Here is a 26449-nt window from a genome sequence, read left to right as displayed (position 1 = left end):
AGTCAAAGCTATGGCTTTTCCAATAGTCATGTACAGATGTGAGAGTTGGACCATAAAGAAGGCTGAACACCAAAGAACTGATGCTTTTGAACTGTGGTGTTGGAGAAGACTCTTGAGAATCCCTTGGACTGCAAGGAGCTCCAACCAGTCCATCCTAAAGGAAATCAGTTCTGAATAGTCACTGGAAGGACTGATGCTGAAGCTGAAGCTGAAGCTGCAATACTCTGGCCACCTGATTTGAAGAGCTGACTCATTAGAAAAGACCCTGATGCTGGGAAAGATTGAAGGCAGGAGGAGAAGGGGACGACAGAGGATGAAATAGTTGGATGGCATCACTGGACATGAGTTTGGGTGGACTCTGGGAGATGGTGAAGGACAGGGAAGCCTGGGTGCTGCAGTCCATGGGGTTGCAAAGAGTCGGACACGACTGAGCGACTGAATAGTAACAATGATCTCTAGCATCTCATCATTTAGCATGATAGTTCAGATTCCAAGTTATGTTAAAATACCAGGTAGATTCATTTACATTTATTATACTCCTGCAAAAACTTAGAATTTTGTGGACTACAACAACTCCCTCCTCCCAATTTATCTTCCAAAAAAAAAAAAAAATAGTTGTAAGCAATTATATATATCAAATCTTATAAAATTTTAGTTTTTTTGATTAGTCTGAAAATAAGGTAGGGGTATCTCTATCTGTCAGGCATTTATAATATAAAGTAAAGTTCCATCAAATCTGCTTGGAAAATTTTCCATTTAAAAGAAATTACAAACATTATTGGGTTTCCCAGGTGGCGCAGTGTTAAAGAACCAGTCTGCCAATGCAGGATAGATGGTACGGAAGCACGTTCAAACCCCTGGTTGGGAAGATCCCCTGGAGGAGGAAATGGTAACCCATTACAGTATTCTTGCCTGGAAAATTCCATGGACAGAGAAGCCTGGCAGCTACAGTCCATGGGGTGGCAAAAAGTCAAGACATGATGCCTGCGTGTGCACACACACACAAACATTATCAAGGGGAAAAAAGTCTTAAGTGATCCCTATTATAGAAATCAACTGTTTCCATGTTGAAATTATAATAAAATCAAGAAAACTCGGATTTTAGATTTTATCTGTCCTATAGCCATGTACCATCCCTAAACCTTTACTATATGCATACTTCCCTAGTCTGGCTACCCAAAGAAGAAATCAGAAAATTAAAATACACCTCAGCAGAGTGATGTTTACAAAACGTTAGTCCATGCACATGTATGGACCTTTACACTCTATATCATTTGATCCTAGTGACATTATGAGAAAACTGAGGCTTACAGAGTTTAATCGATTCTATGCCCAGGAAATAGTGCTTACATATACAGCTAGCAGTATCATACAGTTTGTCCAAACTTAGAGACTAAACCAACACGTTATTGCATTTCTGTATCAGAGAGGGTGACTCTAAGGAGCCACTTGATTTGGGGAGTGGCTGAGGCCTGTCTACTCTTGTTAGGATATATACACATTTTGAAATGCTTTTTCCTGGAAACACAAATGGATAGTCAGGTCTCTTGTATTCAATTAGAGTGCTCCTGCTTACATTACAGACCAGATTTCAGGAAGGGCAGGGGCTGCGCCCGTCACAGCTTCTCCTGTTGGGTGGTACATGGCAGGGTGACAGTCAACCTCTGCTGATGTTCCACGTGGAAGACCATCAGGGCAATGACTGCACTGCCGCTGCTCGGCAGAAACAGCCCAAGCCACATGTGTCGTTTGAATTTTCTAGTATCCACAGTTAAACACTAAAGACAAGTAAAACTAATTTAAGTAATTTTTTTACTTCACCAAACATCCAAACTATGATCATTCCAACATGTCATCAAAATAAAACAACTGAGATATTTCACACTCGTTTTTTCAAACTAAGTCTTGAAAACCCAGTGCACACCCGTTGCAGTGCTCCAAGGCCCCATGTAGTGAACAGATACCACACTGGACAGCCCAGGTGTAATCCACTTAGCAGTCTAAATTTCCAAATTTTTTCACATGTAGACTGTTACACAGAATAACCATCGTAACAAAATAAGATAATGACATACCTAGGCGAAATCTTTTGATTACCTGCTTTAATAAATCAGCTTATCAGTCATTTACTGTGTGGGAATATGTATCCAGTTATCCAATCCAGAGAGGATTTGGAAGTTCTGTTCTCCGTAAGTTTCTTCTGTAGCTTTTATTCTGCCTGGCCAACTATCGTTTCAGAGATAACGTTAAGTCAGCTCTTTTCAGAATTTATCTCAGAATGAACAAATTCCAAACTGGTGGTAGTATTAATAAAGTACTATGTGGCATGTATCGCATATAAAAACTGTACTAAAATACATTTCTCCTCTGTTACAGAAACTGGATAACGTTTCTGTACCCTGTGAGAACGGAAACATTTAGACCTCAAGAAGCTGGAGTCACCAGCACGTGAGACGGAAGGAAGGGCCTTCAGCCCCTCCGCCCTTTCCAGGCCTAGCACACAGGCTCAGGACAACGTCGGGGCACGGATGAGACGTTTCTCCAGCCAGGCCTCGCCGGACAGATCCCGGCTGAGGAGTCCGCGTCAACAGGCCTGCAGCCCGTAAGCTGCACGGCGTTCTAACTGACAGGACCAACGCTCGTCTGTGTGGGCGCCGGGGCCTGAGGCGCGCTCCACGTGCGCGGGCGCCGGGGCCTGAGGCTCCCTCACCACGTGCGCGGGCGCCAGGGCCCGAGGCTCGCTGTCCGTTCCTTGGGCGCCGGGGCCTGACGCTCACGCCTGGAGGCACACTGTTCACCACGCAGAGCTGGGCAGGACTCCAGCGGGACTGAGGCACGTTTTCTCTCAGATGCCGACGGCCCCTGTGGCTTCCTCTCTGCAGACAGCCCCAGCTGAAAAGAACTGCTCTGCCAACGGCATGCCCCTTCCCCGGGAACAGCTGCACCCGGGGCTGGTTTGGGCTGACAGAGGCCCGGGCTGGTCCCCTCTCACGACGGCCTCTGAGCGCTGTCCTGGCCTCAGGGGTCCCAGCAGCAACGGCAGGGAGTTCACCCCCTCCCGCAGCTCAAGGCTGCTGCTTTGACTCCTCGTGGATTCAGTGCGCTCCTTAGGGCACACCCCCAAAAGCATCCTACAAAGCTCTGAAGTCCTGACCCAGAACGGCTTTTCATAATTATACGGTAAGTCACTCTTGAATATACTAAATAGTCTCAAGCCACAGCAGGCATGCGCAGTCTTTCCTTCAAACATCGGGGAACAAGCCCTGTGCGGGCTGACGGTAGGAAATGTGTCTAGAAAGTCTGCCGGCCCCGAGGACGGACCCACAGGAGCTCCTGAAACACCAGCTCAGGAGACATGAGGCCTCGCACACACACCGACTAACCTACAACCCCCGCCAACGAAAGCACTGAGGAGGGACCACCTGATCCTGTCTCAGGCCATCAGACTGGGAGCTACATCTTTAGAGTTGGGGGTGGTGATTCAGGGAAGGTCAGTTTTCTGCAGGAAACACAGTATTTTGGAGGCAGACTACTGGGCACACCTCGATGAGACAAAGCCTGATGGACCCCTCGGGGCTCCCTGCCACCCGCGTGCTGGGGAGGAGGGGCGCAGGCCCAGGGGACGGGAGCACACACATTCCTTTCAGAAGCTGCTGGCACCCTCAGTGTGGGCTCTGTCCTCCCGGTCATCCGGCTCTGGGGCAAGGAGGGACGGAGGGAAGGTGGGGTGAGGACAGGGCAGCTGGGCCCAGCAGAGCGTGTCCTCAGGCAGGGGCCTGGCTGCTCCGGTCAGCAGCCCTGTGGGACTGCAGGGACATGGGCTCAGGATGACCGGAGCTAGGCTGGACGAGGCGCCTCCTGCGCTGGGCCCGTGAGAGATCTCAGGGCTTCAGCTAAAGCTGGGGCGGTCGTGGGCGACACACGAGTGGCTTGCCAAGTAGAATCCCTCAGATCCACACCTGCTGAGCCGGACACAGCTGGGGTCCAGTCTGACTTGGCTGCTGTCTAGCCATGGGGCCCCTCAAGTCCCTGACCCTCCATAGGCCACAGTCTCCTCCTTGGGGAAGTGAGCCCTTCACATGTGCTGGGTGCCCACGGCGGACACGTGGGAAGGGCTCAGCGTGGTCTGAGCGTCTGCGACGGACTCAGCACACGCAGACCATCTGCAGCACACCGGGCACCCCCGACCCAGCACAGGCGGGCATGGGCTGCCCCCCAGCCTCAGACCCACTCTCTTGAACGGGCCCATGGCCACCATGGCCACCTGCTCGGGGGGCGCCCACAGACCTGGGCTAACGGGCTCTGAGCACAGGCCGCTCTGAGACATTCAATAAATGTTCTGGGTCCCACGGGCTATGTGTCATGGAGCTTATCTGTCAAGAGCCGAGCTCACTGAAGGAGCTGCTCCAGCATTAGTGCGGACCCTGACTACAGGGTGGCTGGGGAGAGGGGAGGAGGGAGGGAGGGACGCACGTGAAGCTCCTACGAGGCCCCATGCGCGATATTCTCGTGAGCTTTCTCTCACTAAACTCAACAGGAAACAAGAACATGAGCGGTATTCCTAAATGGCCGGGCAGAACCCCATGAACCTGAGACCAGCTGGGGATTTGGACACAGGACACCCAAGGCAACACATTCAGGAGGCTGGGAATTCTAGGGTCGCGGGTGGGAAGCCCGGCTCAGAGGATAGGGAAGGGCCAGGCCTCCAGGAAGCCCAGCGCTATGGTCACAGAAAGGGGGTCGCCTGGACGTCCCACGGTGACCCTGGAGCACACAGGACGCAACTGGTCCCCGCCTGGTGACACAGTACGACCGCACAGACCTGAGCGACAGACGGAAGAGGGCTCTGGTCTGCTCCTCAAAAACCACGTTGGTGCCGCAGGAGGGCAAAGGACCTGCAGCGCCAGAGACGCCGGGCGCGGTCCCAGCCAGGGCTGGCGTGCCAAAGTGCAAACGTGGGGTTCAGATCGTCAGGACATATTATTAAGACAAGACAGAGGCGTTGAGTTGTTTCCTTCATACGGCTCACTCTGACAGCCTGAGAGGCACTTGAGGATGGCACACAGTGACCCCACCACCATAACTGCCCGAGCAGGAGGCCCCCTCCAGTCCTGACGACAGACAGGCGTGGGGTGCCGCCCCCCACCCCTGAAGCAGCTGTCCCTTTTCTCTCTCTACAGATGAGAGGCGGCCCCCTCCAGTCCTCACGATGGACTGGCATGGGGTGCCGCCCACCACCGCTGAAGCAGCTGTCCCTTCTCTCTCTACCGATCAGAGGCAGCACCCTCCAGTCCTTACAACGGGACAGGTGTGGGGTACCGCCCCCGACCCAGCTGTCCCTTCTCTCTCTCTACAGATGAGAGGAGGCCCCCTCCAGTCCTCACGACGGACAGGCGTGGGGGGTACTGCCCCCCACCCCCCCCCCCGCCAGAGCAGCTGTCCCTTCTCTCTCTCTTTATAGATGAGAGGTCAAGCAGCCTCCGTGGGGCATCCAGCAAGGCAGTGACTAAGGCCGGATTCCAACCCAGGCCTGACTCCAGAGCCCATGCTGAGCACAGATTCATCACCCTGCTCCCCTAGAAAGGGCTGTAGCAAATGAGACTTCAAATGAAAGAAACGTGGAATGAGGTCTTCTGGTGGCAAAGGGCTAACTCTGACCTTGTTCTCTATCCAACAACTCATTCATTCATTGTCTTTGGAGTAAGTCTTCCCAAAAAAGAGGCATGTTCTGGTTAATTGATGAGTCTCCTTACTTTGTTTTACATATTCTGTATTCCTCTCTCTTCTTAAAGCGATTACTTAGAAGGCAGTGGAACTGCTTGTTCTGCTTCAGGACTCTCGTTTTTCAACAGCACCCAGAGGGACTGATGCATGGCCATCTTCCAGGATAGCCTCTAGGCTCTGCAGTCCTTCCTGCGGGCAGGAGCAGGCTCTCCGTCCTGTTGCGCTACGTCCTGCCTGAGCGGCTCTGGCCTTCCTCTTCTCTGTCCCAGCCACTTACTGCTTGTCACCTGCACGGCACAGGTTCTGCTTTCATCATGAGGGTCCACAGTGAAGTCATCTCCAGACATGAACTGTTAGCATATTAACGTGAGGTATGTGTTACCCCTTAGTTTAAAATATTTTTTCTTTCTCCTAGAAGGAGTTATAAGAAACTTAACAATGGGTACCTGTAGTGAAATGGGCTGGCAAAAGGAAGTGCGAGGAGAAAAAGAAGCTGTTTCTTTTTTCCCTTTAGTTAACTGGGACTGTCTAATGTTACGTGCACTTTAGTTTTACATTAACAGTGGTTAAGTGGGAAGAGAGAATTTTTATCCTTTTCAACCTTGTTTTATTAAACAAACAAACCCCTATGTTCACAGCAGCACTATTTACAATAGCCAAGACATGGAAACAACCTAAAATGTCCATCCACGGATGAAGGGATAAGGAAGATGTGATACATACATACAATGGAATGCCCCAGATAGCCACGATGGAGTGGTCACTCACCTAGAGCCAGACATCCTGGAGTGCAAAGTCAAAGGGGCCTTAGGAAGCATCACTACGAACAAAGCTAGTAGAGGTGATGGAATTCCAGCTGAGCTATTTCACATCCTAAAAGACGATGCTGTGAAAATGTTGCACTCAATATGTCAGCAAATATGGAAAACTCAGCAGTGGCCACAGGACTGGAAAAGGTCAGTTTTCATTCCAATCCCAAAGAAAGGCAATGCCAAAGAATGCTCAAACTACCACACAACTGTACTCATCTCACACGCTAACCAAGTCATGCTCAAAATTCTCCAAGCCAGGCTTCAACAGTATGTGAACCGTGAACTTCTGGATGTTCAAGCTGGATTTAGAAAAGCCAGAGGAAACCATAGTTCAAATTGCCAACATCTGTTGGACCATAAAAAAAGCAAGAGAGTTCCAGAAAAACATCTACTTCTGCTTTATTGACTATGCCAAAGCCTTTGACTGTGTAGATCACAATAAACTGTGGAAAATTCTTCAAGAGATGGGAACACCAGACCACCTTACCTGTATCCTGAGATATCTGTATGCAGGTCAGGAAGCAACAGTTAAAACTGGACATGGAACCACAGACTGGTTCCAGATTGGGAAAGGAGTACGTCAAGGCTGTATGTTGTCAGCCTGCTTATTTAAGTTATATGCAGAGTACATCATGAGAAACGCTGGGCTGGAAGAAGCACAAGCTAGAATCAAGATTGCCAGGAGAAATATCAATAACCTCAGATATGCAGATGACACCACCCTTATGGCAGAAAGCAAAGAGGAACTGAAGAGCCTTTTGATGTAGGTGCAAGAGAAGAGTGAAAAAGCTGGCTTAAAACTCAGCATTCAAAAAACTAAGATGGTGACATCTGCCATAAAAGTAACGAAATGATGCCATTTGCGGCAACACGGATGGACCTACAGATTATCAAACTAAGCAAACTAAGTGAAGTGACAGTGAAGCCGCTCCGTCGTGTCCGACTCTGTGCGACCCAACGGACTGCAGCCTGCCAGGCTCCTCTGTCCATGGGATTTTCCAGGCAACAATACTGGAGTGGGCTGCCATTTCCTTCTCCAGGGGATCTTCCCAAACCAGGGATCCAACCCGGGTCTCCTGCATTGTAGGCAGATGCTTTTACCATCTGAGCCACCAGGGAAGTACAAGCAAACGAAGTCAGAAATAAAAAGACAAACATCATATGACATTGCTTACATGTGGCATCTCAAATATGACACAAATGAAGTTATCTACAACACAGATACAGAGAACAAGCTTGTGGTTGCCAGCGTTGGGTGCAGGGGAGGGATGGATTGTGAGTTTGGATGAGCAGATGCAAACTATTATCTATAGGATGGATAAACAAGGCCCTATGGTACAGCACAGGGAACTATATTCAATATGCTGTGATAAACAACAATGGAAAAGGAAAAACCTGATAATATGCATAATGATAAACATGCATATACATTTATGTATATTTACTCATATCTGTAACATGAATCAGATCAGATCAGTCGCTCAGTCGCATCTGACTGTTTGCGACCCCATGAATCACAGCATGCCTGGCCTCCCTGTCCATCACCATCTCCCTGAGTTCACTTATACTCACGTCCATCAAGTCAGTGATGCCATCCAGCCATCTCATCCTCTGTCGTTCCCTTCTCCTCCTGCCCCCAATCCCTCCCACCATCAGAGTCTTTTCCAATGAGTCAACTCTTCACATGAGGTGGCCAAAGTACTGGAGTTTCAGCTTTAGCATCATTCCTTCCAAAGAAATCCTAGGGCTGATCTCCTTCAGAATGGACTGGTTGGATCTCCTTGCAGTCCAAGGGTCTCTCAAAAGTCTTCTCCAACACCACAGTTCAAAAGCATCAATTCTTCGGCACTCAGCCTTCTTCACAGTCCAACTCTCACATCCATACATGACCACTGGAAAAACCATAGCCTTGACTAGACGGACCTTTGTTGGCAAAGTAATGTCTCTGCTTTTTAATATGCTGTCTAGGTTGGTCATAACTTTCCTTCCGGGGAGTAAGCATCTTTTAATTTCATGGCTGCAGTCACCATCTGCAGTGATTTTGGAGCCCAAAAAAATAAAGTCTGACACTGTTTCCCCATATATTTCCCATGAAGTGATGGGACCAGATGCCATGATCTTAGTTTTCTGAATTTTAAGTTTATGAATTAATAATTCCTAAGTATCTCTCAAAAAAAGCTCCTGGGGGCACATGTGCTATTTCTTAAGATAATTTTGAAGAAAACTCTTTGAGTTAAGTCGACAAAAGAATAAACTCTCCTGTGGCATATCTTTTATGATTGCAACCTACACTGAGGAAAATAAAATGGATCTTTCCAACAATTTTCCAAAAATTATTTAATGGCCTGGATTGTGAGATATCACTTTATATTTGTAATTTTCTTCAAAAAATTAAAACCCATATAATTATTGTGTGTTAAAAGGCAACGATACAGATATAAGACCTCATGATAAGAAAAGACTACCTACAATTAAAGAATTATTGCACATATTGATATTTGCTCAATTTCTGCTTGAAAAATGCTCTACCGCTCTGAAAAAAGACACCGGGTAAAGTCCACATGATATTTTATCTCCCTGAAAAGTGTGTCTATTCTTGTGGGTCTGGAACCTCTGATGAGCTTCTCCAGCTTCTGGGATTACTGAGCCTCAAGAATCTCCCCAGCAGAGATTGCTAGAAAGCTTTCTGTTGCCACCACTAACTATTTTGGGTCCTGTCTACCTCCCCTTGCTCTCTGACACTCTGCAGGAAGTGTGCTGGGTTGAGGCAAACCCACAGTGACCTCTCCAAACTGGGGCAGGGCTTGCCCCACTGCCCACTGCAGGTGAAAGCTGTTCACCTTGCCTCGTTTCTCATCAAGCCGCTGGACTCTTCCCTGTGAGACTGATACAGTCCTGCTGGGAACAGGGGCTCAGAAAAAGAGCTGGTTCTTGACCACGTGGACTTGCCCGAGTCATCTGAAGTACCCGTGATGTCCATGCAGCTTGGCGAAGCGGGAGGGAAGGTCAAGGGACCAATGAAAACAGAGCCTGGCACGCTGCAGGCATTCAACAAGTACTCGCTGAGTGAGTGAGTGAGACGATTCTACTTCTCTAATGCAAGTCATCTGAACAAAATGCTGCCATCGCCTTCTTTAAGAGTCTGTTTAAAAAGGGATGCTGTTCACGTGTCTACTGGAAAACATGGACTGAGCAGGAGTGTAGAAGCAGAAGTCAGAACAGGAAGCAGCCTTTAGCTTTCTCTTTCCACACAGGTATAAACCCATCAGGCTTTCGCAGCCAGAGATACACTCTGCAGCAAACTCACCCTGCGATAACAGAACTCCTGTTAGACAGTTGCCTGGGGCGAACTCCCTGGCAGTCTGGTGGTTAGGACTTCATGCTTGTCACTGCCGTGGGCCCAGGTTCAATCCCTGGTCAAGAAACTAAGATCCTACAAGTTGTGTGGTGCAGCCAAAAAAAAAAAAAAAAAAAAAAGCTTTTAAGTTAACAAATTTAAGTCCTGTGAATTCTCACCAGGTCAGAAAATCACATCAACATCCACGTAAGTGCAATAACTGACAAAGGGAAAGAAGAATCACTGATCTGCCTCTTGCACTGGCTACGCCACAGCACTGCATTAGTATTTAGGTCACTGAACAGAGTAAACAGCAGCTTTCACAGACTCTCAGAGCTCGAAAAGCCCTAAAGGTCAGCGGGTTCAATTACCAGAACACAGCCAGAAACCCTACCAGGGAAACGCAGAACTATATACAGAAGCAAGATCACACCCCTCTGTCCCATGGTATGTTTGTTTAACACATTAAGTCAACACACCACTCATGTCCTAACCATGACATATTATTTTCTGTTATGCTATTAAAAAGTACAGATATTATGGAGACATGTCATTATTAGAACAGCAGTTTAACGCTAGCAGCATGACTGTGCGGATATTTTTAAGGAAGACATTATATGAATTTCTATTAATACTGTCCTCTTTTTAGTCTGAATTTGAATGGAGGATTCTTAAAGTTAGTCTAGCCTTCCATTTAATACAGAATTTCTCTCTACAGGATATTTTAAAAGATTATGTAATAAAAGATAAATGCAGCAACTTTAAATATTTATGTTTCTAAATTCCATAGGAGGTGCTGAATATGGATTACTATTGTTTTGTATTTCTTAAATAAACTTTTTCTAGATTTTGGACACATGGTTATGATATTTAAATAGTCTTTTTATTTTAGATCATTGCCAATTACTCTACATAGAGATTTGTCACGCTGAACTCTAATTCTGTTAAAAGTGAAGTGAAGTGAAAGTCGCTAAGTCGTGTCCAATTCTTTGCGACCCCATGGACTGTAGTCTACCACTCCCCTCCGTCCATGGGATTTTCTAGGCAAGGGTACTGGAGTGGGTTGCCATTTCCTTCTCCAGAGGATCTTCCCAACCCAGGGATCGAACCCAGGTCTCCCACACTGTAGGCAGATGCTTTGCCATCTGAGCCATCAGGGAAGTCCAATTCTGTTAAAATGACTCATAATACAAAGCCTGTACTTAGAAACAAATTTTGAAATCAAGTTGTAATTCTTCTCTGTAAAATATAATAAGTACTTCTGGCTAATACATACAATAATAAGCAGATACACAGCATCTAAGATGTCTAACCTCAGAACTAATCTGTCAAATCCTATCACAGAGCACCTTTGCAACTGAAAAACACCTTAGCATGAACTGTCAATTAAAATATGGTGTTAAAAGAACCACAAAATCTAGAGTGCCATCTACTGCAAGGAAAGAGACTGGTACAAACTCAATTAAAAAAATAATAAAAAACAGACTGTAGTCAGATTTGGTGCTAGCAAGGTATGACACGAGAGGGGACTTTCTGTCCTAAACAACAGTGCCACTCAGTGGCTGAGCAGTGCAGTGAGCTGACAGACGGCACGAATGGAGGGCGGCAAAAAGGAAAATGGAGTTTGGGAGGAGGCAATGAGACTGCAGGCAAAGAGATGCTGCGTTGCCGTGGTAACTGTACCTGGGAGGTCAGTTAGGGTCTGGACAGGAACAGAAACCTGAGCATCGCTTCCTGTAACTACATCGCCTGGATTTCATAAGAAAAAATAATGAGATTTCATAAAGAGGAAATAAATTAACTTTTCGTTCATATTTATGCTATAATACTTTTTTACCTATCAACCTAGTTACTAAAAGTTCAGTGAATCAAACTATAACACAATCTTAGAAAAATTAATATAAAGTATTTCTTAAAGGAACTCATTTTTAAAGTGTTTCTTAAAAGTGTTTGTGCCTGTTTTTCTTGAGAAAAAAAAAAGTTTCTACAGGTCTAAAGTACAGGAAACTAGCCATCAATCTGCTGAGCAGATTTCATTTTCCTACAAATAACAGCATGATTTTATATTTTCTTATTTAAAAATTATTTATCCAAAAGTATGTACGTATTTAATTAAGAAGTAGAGATGTTCCTTTAAAATCAATTTCCTCCTGTAACAGACAAAATTTATTTTTAACGAAACTTGAAACGAATTTCTTCAGTGATAAGATAAAGACCTAAACAAGTTCTGATTTCATATTAAGTACTGAAAAGATTTCATAAGTTACCACATGCACTTATAAATGTCAACATGTAAAAATAAATCTGTGAACGGCATACCCTTTAAACTTGATATACTTACTATAGGCAAGATTTCATTACAAATTGGACCTGTAGTAAATGCTTAAAATAAAGAAGTGCTCAAACTCAGAAAACATACAAAGGAAAAGGAGGGTAAGGGAGTGCATTCTCAAAATACAGGAAAGGAAAAGGAAAAGCTGAGAAGCACTTGAGGTGCAGGACCACTGAGAAGCAAGGTTTTGGGGTCTTTGATCTCCTTCCTGGGTGGCAGAGCTCACCACGGAGTAGAGCCACTGTCAGCCGAATGCCTTCCTGGACAGGTTAGCATCTGAAGCCTTATGCTATTTTGAGATTAACAAGCTGAAAAACAAGCCTTCGTAAAAGGCACCACATTTCCTATGTATGATAACACATAATTAACAGATCTGCTTTCCCTGTAGCTCCTACACAATAGCAAAAAAAAAAAAAAAAAATCAATTTTTGAATTATGTAACAACCTTCAGTGCCTTGACCACTGGCTACAATGATGATTTACAGCACAGACAGCTCATCTGGAAATTACTGGGTTGTAATTAGACCATTCCTATCAATTAACAGTACATGCATTTTACATGCATTTATATTCTCCCATAGCTGAAATAAAATCTATAAATAGGTACATACTCCAAATAACTGATAAACAACTTTTTTAGTGGGACTTCCCAGGTCCTGAATTTTCCTGATACAGTTAACACTCTATTCACTGATAAGCAGTGTGCCTCATTTTCTGTACATTTGAAGATTTTCAAGTTTACGCTTGCTACTCATTTTACTCTGCAGCTTCTGGATCACCTATTAATGTATATTTAGAGACTGAAGCTAATTTTAATATTGATGTCACCTGGAAAATGCTGGAGGACCATCTGTGCTCCCTCCTTCCTTCAGGACCCCAACCCCAACACAGATACCCACGGCAGAATGCACTTCAAGTAACAGACATTTGGATGCTGGCTTTCTCACAGAACTCTTCCTCTATATGAGCAGGGATAATCGAGAGTTAACTAACCCATGAAAGCCATAAGGGTTTTGACTGCATAAACAACCACTTTTCGAAACAACGTTCAAGTTTTCCTACAGAGTGCACTAAAAAGGCACGAAGCACAGGGCTGTCCCGAGACGGTCAGAAGCCTATCCCAGCGCGAGGCTTGGGAAGGAGTCGGCACTGTGCTCACCCGCTCCGGGGCCAGGGGACACACCTGCGGGTTCAGGTCAGCATCAGGGCACGGCAGGACACTTGCGGGAAATGCCCGCAGAAAGAACCGCCGCTGGAGGAGAGTTAACAAACACACCTTTCATCTAAGGAACCATAGGTTTTTAGAGCTGGCATGCTCCCCAGGGGTCAATTCAAACCCCTTATTTTCCAGGTGAGGAAAAGGGTCAGAAGTTTCAGGATTCTGCCTATGGTTCACTGGAGAGCAAATGAATGATCAACCTACCCGCACTTCTACTGGTACAAACTGCTCTCTTCACCTTTTGGTCTATTTTATTAAAACCTTTATTCAGGGAGGGGCCCTGACAGACCAAGCCATCTTTAATATGAAGCTGGAGAAGCCTTCTGTAGGTTGACATGAGAAGAATAAACCAAAAATGAAAAGAAGAGCTGCCAAACAAGATCACTTCCGTTTCGCACAGGGATGGGTTACGGAATGCCCCAGCGATGCTCCTGTTCCAAATGCTCTGCTTAAGTGCTCTGTTGCTTCCCTATAACTGGGGACTTAGTTTTCATCAATTGTTCAGTCCTCATGTACTTCCTTTCTCACTCACTGTGATATTAATACTTGACATTTCCTTAGAGACACAACTTTATATTTCTATAGTCATTTGGCTTGGTTCCTCAGAAAATTTAAGCTACGGCATTAAGAGATTCTCTGACTCATTTGCCTGCCATCAGTTAGAATTACTACTAACTATGGCTTGTTATCAAAGCAATATTGAAATCATATTTGTTTAGAACAATAAAACAGTACAATTAAGAAATATATAAAATAACATTCATTTCCATCCTGGAAGTGGGCATGTCTCCTGGCATTAAAATACATTTACAATATGTTAAGGATTTGAAGTCTCCTTTTCTTTAAATCATGTGTGATAGCTCTACATTAAAAAGAGAAGAGTGTAATAATATTAAAAGATGTTCTTATGTAAGGTAAATGGAATATTCTAATAGAAATTTAAACAGCAATCATATAAAGTCTAATACTTCATATAGGCAACGACAGATAAGTGTAACTAATAGAAGCACAGTTATTGAACACACACAGTTTGTTTTCTGTCACTGGCATATAAAGTCCATTTAACTTAAGTTTACCAGTTTAAATACCAGTAATTAAAATTTTGATAACGCTGGATGCAATCGTCTTAAAGTATATGGAACATGGGTTAATATTTATATTTAACGATTCAATATATTATTGTTACTGTCAACACTGAGTGTTGGGTACTGAACTTGGCTATAATCCAAGGGATTCCTTTACAACGTGGATGAGGCAGGGGTCAAGAGGATATCTGCTCTGACACTAAATGGCCACAGACTCCAGGCTTTGTGAGGCCTCAGGACTGATTTCTGTAGATTTTCTGCCATCATGTTAGTATCTCGTGCTTCCGGAATACAGACAGCAGAGCCTCACAGCTAAAAATAAATGTAGCCGTTTCTAACTGGCTATGAGTCGGGTTACTTGATTCACACTTCTTTGGAGGTAAGTGGAAAATATAAGAAAAAGGTTCTCGGTAGGAACCCAAAAGGCTCTCTTACGAATACAACGAGCGGGGTGAGGTGCTGGGAAGCCACCGAAGTGGAGGGCGCCTCCCAGAGCCCCGGCGGCAGGAGACCGCCGGCACAGCCCCGGAGCCGCGCACACCGAGAGTCCGTCTCACGCTCTCCGCCTCTCCCAGCGCACCAACGCAGACACGGGCCCTGGCTGCCCGAGACATCCTGTCTGCCCCTTCCCCTGTTCGGGGCTCTGCTTCGTGCTCCTCGATGGTACAGCAGCTGGGAGAGGGATGCAAGCCTGGTGACCTGCCTCCTCTGAACCAACCTCAGGGGTGAAAGCTGGGACCAGCAGAGCCCAAGGGTCCCACGCCCGGCCCTTGCCAACGCTCTCCTAGCCAGAGGCATCACTGCACAGTCGGCAGAGACCTCGGTCTACAGGCCTCAAGCTCTCTGCTGTGACAAGTTCTCTGCTGTTCACACCACGCTCTGTGGGCGTGACCACGACTCAAATGCAAGCACACTGAGGCAGAAATGTTAAGAAAGTACTTTAACAAATTAGCTCATAAAAAGTTCTTAAGAAGAGTATAGTATCTGAAATTCCCATTTACAAACAATCTAACATGTTTTACAGGTGAGTTTTGCATTAGTTCCTCCTCCTAGGATGGTGGTTCCTCGAAGTCTGGTGAGAAGGCCCAGGTTCTAGTATCCTCCCTTACCTTTGTTCAGCTGCACGGGCATACTTTCCGATTTCATCAGCCTCTGCTGCTGCTGCTGCAGAGCGTGCCTGGGGGCCTCCGCCAAGGTCCTGGTGGGAGCTGCCGCCGGGGAGGGGGCGCCGGCACCGCCCGCTGCCACGGGGCCGCCGGCACTGCCTGGGGCTGCTGCGGGAGAAATCAGCTTCCTTCCGAAGTTAATCAGGCTGTTCGAGACCTTATTTATATTTAGGGGAGCGCCTTTGGCATTGGTCCTGTAAAAAAAAAAAAACAAACGTGGAGACACATTATTTAAATTAGAGAACAACTCTGTTCTCTAGTATCAGAGTATCACATGTTCTGTTGATGCAAAGACATAGTTCACATGCTTTGAAAAGGGCCATTTACGAGATCAGGTACACACAGTGAGGTATGGAAACTTAAAAGTGACCACAGAACAGTCCAACTGCAAGACTTTTGAAGATGTGGCTTGTGGAATTTTTTTTTTTCACTCCTTTATTCAACAGGCCCTAACGGTGGCGGCGCCACCACTCTACAGCACAGCTCCCCCTGGAGGGCCCAGGCAGGAAGTGCGTCCGTCACATGCCATGGAAGGAGGCGGTGACGGACGCCTGCGACGACGCGGGCTCTGAAGGGGCGGTGAGGGCTGGGCGAGCCCGGGTGGCCGCAAAGGGGAGCGAGGGGAGAACAGGTCTCCCCCAAGGCCGCACCTCCCCCGATTCTGCAACAGCAGCGTCTCTGACAGCTGTGCAGCCAGCTCACAGTGCATCATGGGTCGGGCCCCCAGACCCGAGTCTGCCCTCCCCCCGCCGCCCTCCTCCACACCCCCTTCCCGCGACCCTGCGTCCCCTTCCCAAAACACCACATGTTTTGCTGGTCTGCCCGGGGTATGTCCGCCTTCTTCACTCCCCAGTGCAACAAAATGCCATGGAGACAAGGACGCTGGTCTCCATCCCGCCGCTGCCAACACACACCACGCGTTCCGCCTACACTTGTTAAAAGGCAGACGGACCCTTCTCACCTGGCCCGGCCACCGCTCGCCGCCCACAGGCAGGGTCCCCGCGGCTCGGCCCTCTGGAGACGGCTGCTCCCAGAACCCCCGTCCCACCTCGTGCTCGCTCCTCTCTGCTGTGTCTTCCATGAGCACACCACCTGCTGCGCGTGCACTCCTGCACACAGGTTTGCAGCCCTTCTCCTCTGAACGCTCATTCCTTCCTGGTCTCGCCCTCCTCACAAAGTGTCTCATGAGCTTTCTGTGCTTCAGTCTGGCCCACTCGGTCTGGCTATGGTCCCCTGCTCTCAGCCCACCCTCACCTCGCCGCTCAGCACTCAGCCCCCCTCCACGCTCCCCTCCGGCTCACACAGGCCTCTCCTGGTGACCGGGGTTTGCCAGTGCTGATGCACAGCCTGGCAGAGAGAGAGGACACCAAGTCAACATCTGTTAAAATGAATGATTACTTCCCAAATGAGTCACCGGCTTTAAGTATCTCGGGGCTATTATCTGGAAGACCAGTTAGACTATTTTACTTGTGGGATGTTGTCCATGTCAATATTAGTATGTAATCCAATCATTAATAGAAGCCTATTTTCTCACATTTAGCTTTGTTTTCACAAAAGTAGGAAACTGGAAATCAATTCTGAAAGATCCACTTGTCACGATTTTAGTCACCTTAAATTTTGCCATCATTTCCTTTTCTCAGATCTACCTGGCAGCACGTACATGGTAATTCTCCTGCGTTTTATGTGACAGCTGTGTCCCTGCCTTTACTAGCTGCTGTTCAGTCGCTGTGTGGTGTCTGACTCTTTGTGGCCCCTTGACTGCAGCGTGCCAGGCTTCCCTGTCCTCCACTGTCTCCCCAAGTTTGCTCAGACTCATTTCCACTGAGTTCGCAAGGCTACCTAACCATCTCATCCTCTGTCACCACCTTCGCCTTCTGCCTTGCCCTCAATCTTTCCCAGCATCAGGGTCTTGTAGATAGAGCTCTCAGTAGAGCAAAAAACTGTAAAGAACAATATTGCATGGGAACATGGAATGGTAGGTCCATGAATCAAGGCAAATTGGAAGTGCTCAAACAGGAGATGGCAAGAGTGAACATCAACATTTGAGGAATTTGTGAACTAAAATGGACTGGAATGGGTGAATTTAAGTCAGATGACCAATATATCTACTACTGCGGGAAAGAATCTCTTAGAAGAAATGGAGTAGCCATCATAGTCAACAAAGAGGCTGAAATGCAGTACTTGGTTGCAATCTCAAAAATGACAGAATGATCTCTGTTCATTTCCAAGGCCAACCATTCAATATCACAGTAATCCAAGTCTATGCCCTGACCAGTAATGCTGGAGAAGCTGAAGTCGAACGGTTCTATGAAGACCTACAAGACCTTTTAGAACTAACATCCAAAAAAGATGTCCTTTTCATTATAGGGGACTGGGATGTAAAAGCAGGAAGTCAAGAGACCTGTGGAGTAAGTTTGGCCTTGGAGTACAGAATGAAGCAGGGCAAAGGCTCATAGAGTTTTGCCAAGAGAATGCACTGGTCATAGCAAACACCCTCTTCCAACAACACAAGAGAAGACTCTACACATGGACATCACCAGATGGTCAATACCAAAATCAGATTGATTATATTCTTTGCAGCCAAAGATGGAGAAGCTCTATACAGTCAGCAAAAGCAAGACTGGGAGCTGTGGCTCAGATCATGAACTCCTTATTGCCAAATTCAGACTTAAATTGAAGAAAGCAGCAAAAATCTCTAGACCATCCTGATATGACCTAAATCAAATCCCTTATGATTATACAGTGGAAGTGACAAATAGGTTCAAGGGATTAGACCTGATAGACAAATTGCCTGAAGGACTATGGACAGAGGTTCATGACACTGTATAGAAGGCAGGGATCAAGACCATCCCCAAGAAAAAGAAATGCAAAAAGGCAAAATGGTTGTCCGAAGAGGCCTTACAAATAGCTGAGAAAAGAAGAGAAGCTAAAGGCAAAGGAGAAAAGGAAAGATATACCCATCTGAATGCAGAGTTCCAAAGAATAGCAAAGAGAGATAAGAAAGCTTCCTCAGTGATCAATGCAAAGAAATAGAGGAAAACAATAGAATGGGAAAGACTAGAGTTGTCTTCAAGAAAATTAAAGATACCAAGGGAACATTTCATGCAAAGATGGGCACAATAAAGGACAGAAATGGTACAGCCCTAACAGAAGCAGAAGATATTAAGAAGAGGTGGCAAGAATACACAGAACTATACAAAAAAGATCTTCACGACCCAGATAATCACGATGGTGTGATCACTCACCTAGAGCCAGACATCCTGGAATGTGAAGTCAAGTGGGCCTTAGGAAGCATCACTACAAACAGAGTGAGTGGAGGTGATGGAATTCCAGTTGAGCTATTTCAAATCCTAAAAGACGATGCTGTGAAAGTGTTATACTCAATATGCCGGCAAATATGGAAAACTCAGCAGTGGCCACAGGACTGGAAAAGGTCAGTTTTCATTCCAATCCCAAAGAAAGGCAATGCCAAAGAATGTTTAAACTACCGCACAATTGCAGTCATCTCACACGCTAGCAAAGTAATGCTCAAAATTCTCCAAGCCAGGCTTTAACAGTATGTGAACCATGAACTTCCAGAAGTTCAAGTTGGATTTAGAAAAGCCAGAGGAACCAGAGATTAAATTGACAATATCCGTTGGATCATCAAAAAAGCAAAACAGTTCCAGAAAAACATCTATTTCTGCTTTATTGACTATGCCAAAGCCTTTGACTGTGTAGATCACAACAAACCATGGAAAATTCTTAGAGAGATGGGAATACTGGACCACCTGACCTGCCTCCTGAGAATCTGTATGCAGGTGAAGAAGCAACAGTTAGAACTGGACATGGAACAACAGACTGGTTCCAAATTGGGAAAGGAGTATGCCAAGGCTGTATACTGTCACCCTGCTTATTTAACTTATATGCAGAGTACATCATGAGAAATGCTGGACTGGATGAAGCACAAGCTGGAATCAAGATGATACCACCCTTATGGCAGAAAGCAAAGAACTAAAGAGCCTCCTGATGAAAGTGGAAGAAGAGAGTGAAAAAGTTGGCTTAAAACTCAACATTCAGAAAATTAAGATCATGGCATCCGGTCCCATAACTTCATGGCAAATAGATGGGGAAACAATGGAAACAGTGAGAGACTTCATTTTGAGGGGCTCCAAAATCATTGCAGATGGTGAGTGCAGCCATGAAATTAAAAGACTCTTGGTCCTCGGAAGAAAAGCTATGACCAAACTAGACAGCATATAAAAAAGCAGAGACATTACTTTGCCAACAAAGGTCCATCTTATCAAAGCTATGGTTTTTCCAGTGGTCATGTATGGATGTAAGAGTTGGACTATAAAGAAAGCTGAGTGCCAAAGAATTGATGCTTTTGAAGTGTGGTGTTGGAGAAGACTCTAGAGAGCCCCTTGGACTGCAAGGAGATCTGACCAGTCCGTCCTAAAGGAAATCAGTCCTGGGTGTTCACTGGAAGGACTGATGCTGAAACTGAAACTCCAATACTTTGTCCACCTGATAGGAAGAATTGAATCACTGGACAAGACTGTGATGCTGGAAAAGACTGAAGGCAGGAGAAGAAGGGAATGACAGAGGATGAGATGGCTGGATGGCATCACCGACTCGATGGACAGGAGTTTGAGTAAGCTCTGGGAGTTGGTGATGGACAGGGAGTTGACTGAGTGACTGAACTGAACTAGACAGATCTCTGAATAGATAAACTAGAAAGAGTTCTAAAACATAACTGATCCAGAGTTCTATAATAAAAATCGAAGAGCTCTATGCTGCTTCTTTCCATAAAGTCTTCTCTAATGATTCTAGCTAATATTACAGGCTAGGTATGGGAGACTTGGAATTCAGCTTTATATAAAAAGAGCTATTGATTTATAACACAATTAAATGTGAAAAAAATCCTTTTCCAAATGGTTTATTTTGCAGTATTTCATCTTTAAAGAAATGAGCTACGTAATGTCCTTCCAAAAATTTTTGAAAACAGTGTTTCCTGATTGAGATAATGATAAATAGTGATGACCCACTGCTTGTAATTTTCAGCTGCTTCCTAAGGAAGTAAAGCCTTTCAACTGACAGACATTACAGCTTAGCAACAGGGAAGGCACTCAAACATGTTTATTGAGAAAAGGAATGAGTGACACGTAGAGCACGCATAAATTGCGGACTCAGAAGGCCTTCGCCTCTGGCACGACATTGCACTCAGCGGCCTGTGTACAGCCCCTTCTCTTCAGTGGTGGAGGAAAGAAGAGCTATTACGATATTGAAGTTCCACTGCATTTTCGTTTCGCTTGTCTGCAAGTCGAGATTCATAATTCACAGATATGAAGAAGTTATAATGTTGTTACCCTTTTTTATAAACAAAAATGTACTAGTCGAATTCCCATATTGCCAGTTCTAAAATTTATATGTTGATAAAAGTGCTAAGACGCTGCTAGCGCGTTATCAAGAGACTACGGTTAATGCATCTTCATTACTACTAGTAACCGGGGAACATATAGATCAAGCTCATGCTGGGCCATCTTTCATCTGAATAGCTCTGGAAAGGGGATGAGCACTGTTATCCTTTTTTGTATAGTTTTTGTTTTTAACCAATCTCCCCTCATCCAGTACCCAGAGCTTCTAGAAGAGTATTTTATTTTGAAAACAACTATTGAAGGTGACTCTGTATTTTCAGATAGAAACAATCTTAACCAAGGTACTTCTAGGGCAAGCATGCTGAGCACCTTGTCCACTGTCCATTTGTTTCAGGCATGACAATGTTTATGAGAAAGTTAGCTAAGACAGGGCTTAAATATTAGCAACAGCCTTCTTCCCAAGATGTACTAAGCAATCTGCAATAAGCACTGAAGTGAAGTGGAGTGAAGTGAAGTCGTTCAGTAGTGTCCAACTCTTTGTGACCCCATGGACTGTAGCCTACTGGGCTCCTCTGTCCACAGGATTTTCCAGGCAATAATACTGGAGTGGGTTGCAATTTCCTTCTCCAGCAATAAGCACTACTGGCTATTAAATCACATGTCCTAAGTGAATGAAAATTAATGCAGCTGTCAAGAGAGCTGATGGACAGTGAGGACTGGACTAGACTGGAATAAAGACGAGACCAGTGTATATAGAGGCTAAGAGGGCTTTGAAGTTACCAAGACAGTGAATATCAAATCTAATGCGTGCCTAGTTCTATGTAATTTCAGTACTGTTGTTCACTACACACTATAATTAAAATAGTACCATGTAAAGGAATAGCTTCAAAGCTGATCCAAGAATTTACTTTTGGCACAAGCTTCTTCAACAGGTTAAATCAGTAGCAACAGAGGCATTTTTGGGAAGATCCACGAATCCTTCAAAACACCTGTACCAGAACCTGACCTGGCTTCATGGTTGGGCCCCTTTTATTGAGTTTCTGGAACTCTGGAAATGGTGACTCTTGCTGCCTCTTTTTACCAACTCAATCTCTTGCAGCCTGGCTTTGTAACCTGCATTCCATTTACTGAAAGAACTCCTAAGTTCTCCAGTGCCTTTTTACTACCAGGATCATGAGCTTTTCTCATTAACCTTCTAAAAGTTTTCTAAAGCTTTTTTTGTTTTAAAAGTACTGTCTCTGTAAAAATTCTTCACAACCTTTCCTTCCTGGTATCCACATCTTGACACCACCCTAATTTATTTTCTTCTTACCTAGAGGTTTATTTTTTAAGTCTAACATTAAGTATCACTCCTTTTGTAATAAAATTTTGTTAGATGCTTGCTTATATTTTTGTCAAAAGAATGAGTTTTAAACTGATTTTTAATTATTTTCATCTATGTCCCCAAAGGTTGAATGCTTGGTTCATCCATCCATTCATTCATTTTTCTTTTTTTCCCAATAAAAGCACTTAAAGCTATATATTTGGATCTGATTAGAGCAACAGCATCATAGATTTTCCTCCAATTTTAAATAGTCTGTTGATTCAATTGTTATTTACATATATTTAAAATTGTAGCTAGTTGGGTTTATTTTTTTAATTGAATTTTATTTTTAAACTTTACAATATTGGTTTATTTTGTTTATTACTCATTTTGTTCCGTTAAATGAAAACAGAAACAAATACCTGAATAATGGAAATAAGGAAATACTCTGATTTTTTCGAAGGAATTGTGGAAACCAAACTTAAATAAGCTGCTTTATACAAATATTTTTACTAATTACTTGGAAATGGTTGAATTTATTATAAGTAGCCCGTCTGGTTCACTAAAAACAAGTTGTTCTAAGAAAACTTTATTTCTTAAGATCAATGAAACTAAAAGCTGTTTCTTTGGGAAGACTGAAAAAAATTGATAAACCTTTAGCCAGATTCCTCAAGAAAAAAAGGGAGAGGACTCAGATCAATAAAACTAGAAATGAAAAGGGAGAAGTTACAATTGTTACCGCAGAAATACAAAGGATCATAAGAGACTATTATAAGTACCTGCATACCAATAACGGAGAAGGCAATGGCACCCTACTCCAGTACTCTTGCCTGGAAAATCCCATGGATGGAGGAGCCTGGTGGGCTGCAGTCCATGGGGTTGCTAAGAGTCGGGCACGACTGAGCGACTTCACTTTCACTTTTCACTTTCATACAATGGAGAAGGAAATGGCAACCCACTCCAGTGTTCTTGCCTGGAGAATCCCAGGGACGGTGGAGCCTGGTGGGCTGCCGTCTATGGGGTCGCACAGAGTCGGACATGACTGAAGCGACTTAGCAGCAGCAGCAGCAGCATACCAATAAAATGGACAACTTGGAAGAAATGGACAAATTCTTAGAAAGGTAAAACCTTTCAAGACTGAACCAGGAAGAAACAGAAAATATGAACAGACCAATCACAAGCAATGAAATTGAAACTGTGATTAAAAATCTTTCAACAAACAGAAGTCCCAAACCAGATGGCTTCACAGGTGAATTCTATCAAACGTTTAGAGAAAAGCTAACATCATCCTTCTCAAACTCTTCCAAAATTGCAGGGAGAGGAACACTTTCAAGCTCATTCTATGAGGCCACCATCACTGTGATACTAAAACCAAAGATATCAAAAAAATAGAAAATTACAGGACGGTATCATTGATGAATATAGGTGCAAAAATCCTCAACAAAATATGAGCACACAGAATCCAACAACACATTAAGAGGACCATACACCATGATCAAATAGGGTGCAAGTATTCTTCAATACACGCAAACCAATCAGCATAGGACACCATGGCAACAGACTGAAGAGTAACAGCCATCTGATCATCTCAATAGATTCAGGAAAAGCTTTTGGCAAAATTAAACAATGATTTATGATAAAAACTCTCCAGAAAGCAGGCATGGAGGGACCCTGCTGCTGCTGCTGCTGCTAAGTCGCTTCAGTCGTGTCCGACTCTGTGGGACCCCCAGAGACGGCAGCCCACCAGGCTCCCCTGTCCCTGGGATTCTCCAGGCAAGAACACTGGAGTGGGTTGCCATTGCCTTCTCCAATGCATGAAAGTGAAAAGTGAAAGTGAAGTTGCTCAGTCGTGTCCGACTCTTAGCGACCTCATGGACTGCAGCCTACCAGGCTCCTCTGTTCACGGGATTTTCCAGGCAAGAGTACTGGAGTGGGGTGCCATTGCCTTCTCCGATGGAGGGACCCTACCTCAACATAATAAAGGCCATAAACCACAAACCCACAGCAAACATCCTTCTCAACGGTGACAAACGGCGTTTCCTCTGAGACAAGATTGTCCACTCTTGCCATTCTTATTCAACATAGTTTTGGAAGTCCTTGCCACAGAAATCAGAGAAGAAAAGGAAACAAAAAGAATTCATATTGGAAAAGAAGTAAAACTACCACTGTCTACAGATGACGCGATATGTACGACACAGAGACAACCCTAAACTTGCCACCAGAAAATGACTGGAGTTAAACGACGACTCTGGCAAAGCAGCAGGATGCGAAACCAATGCACAGAATCTCTTGCATGCCTATACACTGACAATGAAAGATCTGAAAGACAAATTAAGGAAACAACCCCATTTACCACTGCAACAGAAAGAGTGAGACACCTACAAACAAACCTATCTAAGGAGGCAAAAACCTGTACACGGAAAACTGTATGATACTGATGTAAGAAATCGAAGACGACACAAGCAAACGGGGAGAGATACACCGTGTTCGTGGACTGGAAGAATCAACACTGTGGAAGCCAGGATACCACCGAAAGCAATCTACAGATTCAGTGCAATCCCTCTCACATCACCAACAGAAATATCCACAGAATTAGAACAAAAAACTGTATAATTTGTATGGAAATACAAAAGATTTCAAATAGCCAAAGCAATCTTGACAAAGAAAAATGGAGCTGGAGGAATCAGGCTCTCTGACTTCAGACTATACTACATAAATACAGTAATCAAGACAGTATGGCACTCATACAAAAACAGAAATACAGATCGATGGAACAGGAGAGAAAGTCCAGAGATAAACTCAGACACCCATGTTCACCTAATCTTTCACAAAAGAGGCAGGGATATACAATGAAGAAAAGATAAGTCTCTTCAATAAGTGGTGCTGAGAAAACTGGTCACCATTACGTGAAAAGTGAAATTAAACACTCCCTAACATCATACACAAAAACAAACTCAAAATGGATCACAGACCTAAATGTAAGGCCAGACACAACAAACCTCTTAGAGGAAAACACAGGCAGAAGACTATCTGACATTTGTTGTTGTTCAGTCGCTAAGTCTTGTCTGACTCTTTGTGACCCACAGACTGCAGCATGCCAAGCTTCCCTGTCCTTACTATCTCCTGGAGGTTACTCAAACTCATGGCCACTGAGTCAGTAATATCATCCAACAAACTCATATTCTGTTGCCCTCTTCTCTTCCTGATTTAAAATTTTCCCAGAATCAGAGAATTTTTGCATCAGTCAGCTCTTTGCATCAGGTTCAGTTCAGTTCAGTTCAGTCACTCAGTCCTGTCCCACTCTTTCTGACTCCATGAACCACAGCACATCAGGCCTCCCTGTCCATCACCAACTCCTGGAGTCCACCCAAACACATGTCCATTGAATTGGTGATGCCATCCACCCATCTCATCCTCTGTCCTCCCCTTCTCCTCCTGCCCTCAATCTTTCCCAGCATCAGGGTCTTTTCCAATGAGTCAGCTCTTTGCATCAGGTGGCCAAAGTATTGGAGTTTCAGCTTCAGCATCAGTCCTTCCAATGAACACCCAGGACTGATCTCCTTTAGGATGGACTGGTTGGATCTCCTTGCAGTCCAAGGGACTCTCAAGAGTCTTCTCCAACACCACACTTCAAAAGCATCAATTCTTCGGTGCTCAGCTTTCTTTATAGTCCAACTCTCACATCCACACATGACCACTAGTCATGACTAGACGGACCTTTGTTGACAGAGTAACGTCTCTGCTTTTTAATATGCTGCCTAGGTTAGTCATAACTTTCCTTCCAGGGAGCAAGCATCTTAATTTCATGGCTGCAGTCACTGTCTACAGTGATTTTGGAGCCCCCCAAAATAAAGTCAGCCACTGTTTCCATTGTTTCCCCATCTATTTGCCATGAACTGATGGGACCAGATGCCATGATCTTAGTTTTTTGAATGTAGAGTTTTAAGCCAGCTTTTTCACTCTCCTCTTTCATCTTCATTAAGAGGCTCTTTAGTTCCTCTTCACTTTCTGCCACTAGAGTGGTGTCATCTGCATATCTCAGGTTGTTGGTATTTCTCCCAGCAATCTTGATTCCAGCTTGTGATTCATCCAGCTCAGGATTTCGCATGATGTG

The 26449-nt window shown here is 44.8% G+C and overlaps 1 protein-coding gene across 1 annotated transcript in view; it reads right to left on the bottom strand.

Moving 5' to 3' along the window:
* The window catches only part of TBC1D5 (TBC1 domain family member 5), a 595923-nt gene that overhangs the window by 59876 nt on the left and 509598 nt on the right, over nucleotides 1-26449 (bottom strand). Inside the window, exon 18 of the mRNA XM_070377101.1 lies at nucleotides 15619-15869. Coding sequence (XP_070233202.1) covers nucleotides 15619-15869 — 251 coding nt within the window. The remainder of the gene's footprint in view (nucleotides 1-15618; nucleotides 15870-26449) is intronic.

This window comes from Bos mutus, chromosome 1 (assembly GCF_027580195.1).
Source record: "Bos mutus isolate GX-2022 chromosome 1, NWIPB_WYAK_1.1, whole genome shotgun sequence".
In the NCBI taxonomy this organism is placed as follows: domain Eukaryota; kingdom Metazoa; phylum Chordata; class Mammalia; order Artiodactyla; family Bovidae; genus Bos; species Bos mutus.
This window is presented reverse-complemented; position numbering and strand designations above follow the sequence as displayed.